The sequence below is a fragment of the Nannospalax galili genome, unplaced genomic scaffold, assembly GCF_000622305.1.
Source record: "Nannospalax galili isolate Female #2095 unplaced genomic scaffold, S.galili_v1.0 scaffold930, whole genome shotgun sequence".
Classification (NCBI taxonomy): domain Eukaryota; kingdom Metazoa; phylum Chordata; class Mammalia; order Rodentia; family Spalacidae; genus Nannospalax; species Nannospalax galili.
The window spans coordinates 446,339-451,773 of record NW_008329328.1 but is presented as its reverse complement, the minus strand read 5'-3'; the positions used below and the strand labels follow the sequence as shown (position 1 = coordinate 451,773).

The following is a 5,435-nucleotide window of genomic DNA, read 5'->3' as shown; positions in this document are numbered from 1 at the left end:
TGCCCACTTATTGTTTTTTGTTTTGTTTTGTTTTGCTTGGTTTTTTTTGAGACAAGGTCTCATGTATCCTAGGCTGGCTTCAAATTCACAATGTATCTGAGGATGGCCTTGAACCTGATACATTTGCCCCTGAATTCTGAGTGTGCCTCCACAACTGGGTAAATCAGTGCTGGTGATGGTACCAGGACCCCTGTGTGATAGGCAAGCACTCTACCAGCCCTGAGTTCTGAGTGTACCACCACAACTTGGTAATGCAGGGCTGGTGATGACCTGTATGTGATAGGCAAATGCTCTACCAACTAAGCTGTATCTCAATTCCTATTTTTTCTCTCTCTCTCTCTCTCTCTCTCTCTCTCTCTCTTCTCTCTCTCTCTGTGACAAGTCATCCTCCCCTGAAACTTCAGAGTAACCACTATTCCAGACATATGCTGGCCGTCTTATACTGGTTATCTTTTATATTCCTGTATCAACCTTTATCTTATTGAGGTACAATTTATAAATAAAAACAGCACATATTTAAAGTGTTCGATCTTATGTTTCAGTACATACATGCTTTTCAATAATCACCATAAACACACCCATGCTTCTACTTCCCTTTGTCTCTCCCTCCTCCCTGTGCCCCTTTCAAAGTCTACACACAGAATTTTGCAGAAGATTAGGGATAAAGATGGACACAGGTTTGCAGGAATTGAAAGTTGGAAGTCACTGGTGAAAGTGGGCAGGACAATATACTACAGTGGCTTAGTCACTCAGCAGAAGGCGGGGAAGTTTAGTTGGACAGGAGAGAGACCCAAAGAGAGGAGACAGGCGAGTGAGACCAAGAGGTGGAGAATGTTTTAAACATAAAGGAAGACTTGACTTGTTTACAACCTGCCAGGGAGGTACCTAAGGAAAGCAGATCGGGAGGAAGAAAGTGTGGGTGGAGTAAAAGAGCAAGGTCAGGGAAGGAGTGAAGAGTCTGTTATAAAGTAGCCATGGAAAGGAAGATCCTTGTTTTATAGGAAAATAATAGAGGATCACAATTAGTGATCACAAGGTCATAGAGCCTGTAAATGGCCTGGGGCTAGAAGTTCAGGTTTCTGATTGCTAAGGCAAGTCCTTTCCAACAGTCCACCCAGTCACTCTTGCTGAATCATTGTCTGCTGGTTACTTATACCATATTATTGTAGTTAATGAATAAATACAGCCTAGCAAAGCCCTCTGTAAATGCACAGCTCTACAGAAATGCAGGACATCTTGACCTCTGAGTTTCCTTCATGACTCCCTCCCACACAGATGTTCAGCAGGAGAACTGACTTAGCTACAGACAGCCTTCTGGAATCTGCAGATTTTTACGGATGATATGTAGAGACTCGGGGTGGGAAAAGAAAGGTCAAACTCAGGGACTTTCTTGCTGAATAGGGCTTCAGTAAGCCTAGAAATCAAAATGCTCGGGGTAGGTGAATGAGGTGCAGATGGGGAATGAAACCAGCGTGTGAGCACAGGATTCAGAGTGATGGCTGCTGAGAGGCGAGTCCCCACAGGCAACCTCAGGGGAAACTGGGTTTAGTCACTGTGCAAGCCAATAAAATGAGTAATTGTATTTTTGCCTTTTGAATTTCTTGCACCTTGCCATAATGTTCTACATGTACGTACAAGGTTTTTCAGTTTTGTTTTGTTTTGGGCTTTTAATTTAGATTTTGGAATCTAGCTTTTCTGAGGGAAAAGCTATGTCTTATGCATTATTTATGCATAAGAATTTAAGTATATATTTTGATGATAACAAAAGCTTTGTAGCATTATGTGAAATCCGGATTTTTCATTTTAGAGAAATTATAAAGTTCTATTTCTAACACGTCTATTATCTTGGGCAAACATTGAAATTTATGGTTAATGTTTAACTATAAGAAGTATTCTCAGTCAAGTAAAGATTCAGTTTCAAGGTCCAAGCTGAGGTGTCTTGCTGGTTATGTTTCAGGCTTCAAGGAGTACCCCATACAGACCAAGGGACTCAGGAGTAACTGAAAGTAGAAGCTAAACTGACCCCCAGAGAATGTGGGCCACATATAAGATCTTAATCTTTTCTTATCTGACTACAGAAATTTGGACAGGGAGGCATTATTTATCTCAAAGAGAAGTGGACCCAGGACCGCATTTCACTGGAAATCACAGCATTTTCGAAGGTACTCGATTAAAAAGGTCCATTTTCCAAGGACAGTACTGCAGGCGCTTTGGTTGTTGTGAAGACAGAGATGATGGCTGTGTCACTCAGTTCCATGAGGTCAATGCATTGTGTTACTGTGACAGATTCTGTGAAAGGGAAAATTCTGATTGCTGTCCTGATTACAAGTCATTTTGCCATGAAGAGAAAGAACGGCCTCCTCTCACACAGCCTTTGTATCCAGAAGGTAGGCGGTGGGACTATGCTTGAGCACCAGCCTAGCTCGCCGGGAACTCTCACAGCTTTGTGCCTTTCCCTCCTTCCTTTCCCTTCCCTCTCCTCTCTTCTCCATCCCACTTCTTTCAATGAAATGAAAATAATTATCACAATAAATTTTGTTGGCTTGTTCCATTTCTTTGGTTCGTTTCTCCCCTGGGAAAGTTCTGTTCTGATTGTGCTGAGTCCTGCTCTGGATCTTGTTTTGAATCCTCTTTCAAAGTATTATTTAAAACTTTCTGAAATGTACTAATGAGAGCTTCAAGCATTTGAGTATAGTATTCTTGGAAAATTTCATGGAAATTAAGAATGTGGTCATTTAGATTCACTGAATTTTTTTTATGTGACATTTAATTTATTACTTCTTCAGGCTCATGAATCTGTACTATTAGCAATGGCATTAAGACTGAAGTAAATGCAAAATAAAACAAATCATTGTCCCCACTCAAGTAATAGAAAATAAACTCAAGTATATTTTGTCTTATTTAATTAGTCTTGGGATTTGAAGCTTATTGAAGAGAGGGGTGTGAATGTGACTCAGTTAGAATGCTTGCTTAGCATGTACAGGCTCTGACTTGATCATCAGTATCACACCAATTGGGCATTGGAGGCATATAGCTCTAACTCTAGCTACTCTGGAGGTGGAAGCTGTGACGAGATGTTCAAGGTCACCCTTAGCTACATAGCAGGATTGAGGGCAGCCTGGGGCTGCGTGAGAGGCTGTCTCAAAATTATTATTAAGAAGAAAGGAAGGTCAAATAGAATAGTCTTATAAGAGTCTCAGACTGAGTGTATAAATAAAATTGGCTTATAAGGAGGTTAGGAAAATGGTGCTGTTTGCTACACAGATGTGATTACATAAGAATGATTTGAGAAGGTGACACAACCAGTCTCACGAACACTACATATATCCTTGGTGAGGCTCCCATTACATTAAATCTCTTCAACAGAAATCCATGGTTAATCAGAGCTCTGTCACATATTATAAATGGATGTTCTGACTAGATATAGTTAGAAAACACTTAATATCCTTATTTCAAATCCTGATGCAATTACTCTTCATTTCAATAGCATCTTGTTATAAAAGTTAAGGAAATGAAATACACATACTATTTAAGATTGTCAGAACTTCCATTTAGCCCAGGCTTTTCATTTCTCTGACAGGTAGCTCAGCAAACATTTGATTTATCTATAAAACAGTAGATACGCTACTGTATGTGTAAGATCTGGTTTTCCTTCAACAGTTCTTCAGGTATCACTCTTGTGTCAGGCAATGTGAGAAGTCATATTCTTAGAAACATCAGCCAAATTGGAAGAGACTGGAAGATATTTAGAAAATTCACTGAGTAATTGCAAATAGTGATGAATTCTATGAAGAAAATCAAGTGCTGCTTTGGACTGGGGAGATGGCTCAGAACAATTAAAGTGCTTGTTTTGCAAGTATGAGGATATGTGTTTGATCTTCAGATTAAAAGAAAAGCCAGTCATTAGAGTGTGTGCTTATAATCCCAGCACTGGGAAGGCAGAGATGGGCAGATCCCAGGGGCCCACTGGCCAGCTAGCCTATGTGAGACCCTGTGTCAAAAAGAAAATGACTGACAGCTTCTAAAAAATGAGGTTGAACACACACACACACACACACACACACACACACACACACACACACTGGGGTGCTTTGAGAAAGTCTAACACAAGAAAATGTTAACATGTACCATAATGAATACTATTGACCTCACTGGAGAACCACTGAGGGAAAACATTTAAGTTTCCACGTGAGAAATAAAGAAAATAAACCCAAGAAGAGCTGACAGAAGAGTACTGCAAATCTAAGAGTAAGGATGTTGGTACCATCCAGCAGTTGGAGGCAAGCCATTGCTCTGGAGAGTCGTGATGAGTTGGGGACTGATAGCAAAAGGAATTTGAAAGGTGAATGGAGGCTACCTCATGTCAGTTTATACACAGCATGTCAGGTATTGTGGGTAGTATTTGGTTACTAGAAATCATCAATAGATGTTAAATCACAGCAGGGCTGAAGTCTCTTGGATGTGTGTCAGTGTAGTGAGAGATCCCTCCCCCCTCCCCTGTCAGAGGAGTCCCATGATCATTTTACTGCACAGTTGAAGTTCTTGATGATTTTTGAAAAAATTTGTTTTTATTGAAATTTTTTAACTTTTATAAAAACTTCATTGAGAATTTCATATAAGGTGTTTTGAGCAAATCCATTCCCACTCCCTCCCTTCCAACGCCTCCCATATCTCCCCATCACTTTTTTTTCTTCTTTGATTTATTTATTTTTATGGGCCTTTTGGCTACTCTAACATTCTCCCCTCTGAAGAAGTAACCCTAAAATCTTTTAAGGGTTAGAGAAAAGCTCCCAAATACTTTTGACATTTTTGGCCTTTGGAACAGAGTATGTTGCTAACAGGCCCAAGGACATTTTGATTTTTAGCCAAGAAACTGGCTATTTTTCTTTGGGGTCTTTTTACCCTAACTGCATTGCCAATTCCTACCTACTATTCTTATCACATCATCCTCTGAAGAGGTTACCCAAATTGCCAATAGGGAATAGGGACGCCAGTGGCTCTGGCTTTTTCCATGCTGAACAGGGACGTAAGGTAAGGCAACTGAAGTACCCCTTCAGTGGGTCTATCTAAAAGACTCCAAAATTTCATAACTCTTATCTCTAAGGGGAAAAGAAAGTCCTTGAATCGTGAACAGGAGATGTGAAGGAGAAGTAAAGGCAAGAGTAATTAGCATTACAAGTTCTAGACGGAAAATCAGAAAAAAGTCAGAACAGGGCAAATTTCAAATGTTCATATCAGAGTCCACTGGAATTTCTTGATGAGAACTTCCAAAATCATCCCTCTATTGAGTTACTCCTCATTTTTCTTTTGTCTTCCAAGGCTGGACTCAAGTGTGATGGACTCAGGATTTGTTTTCAGGAACTTTGATAGCTGTTGGAGTGGCTAGAATCAGTGTCAGTTCCCTCTTAAAGGCTTCTAGATAGAGGGAGAAAACC

The 5,435-nt window shown here is 40.1% G+C and overlaps 1 protein-coding gene across 1 annotated transcript in view; it reads left to right on the top strand.

Moving 5' to 3' along the window:
- Positions 1-1,922: 1,922 nt before the first annotated feature.
- Tinag (tubulointerstitial nephritis antigen) overlaps positions 1,923-5,435 on the top strand; it is a 142,155-nt gene continuing 138,642 nt past the window's right edge. Inside the window, exon 1 of the mRNA XM_008836413.1 lies at positions 1,923-2,387. Coding sequence (XP_008834635.1) covers positions 2,033-2,387 — 355 coding nt within the window. The 5' untranslated portion in view covers positions 1,923-2,032. The remainder of the gene's footprint in view (positions 2,388-5,435) is intronic.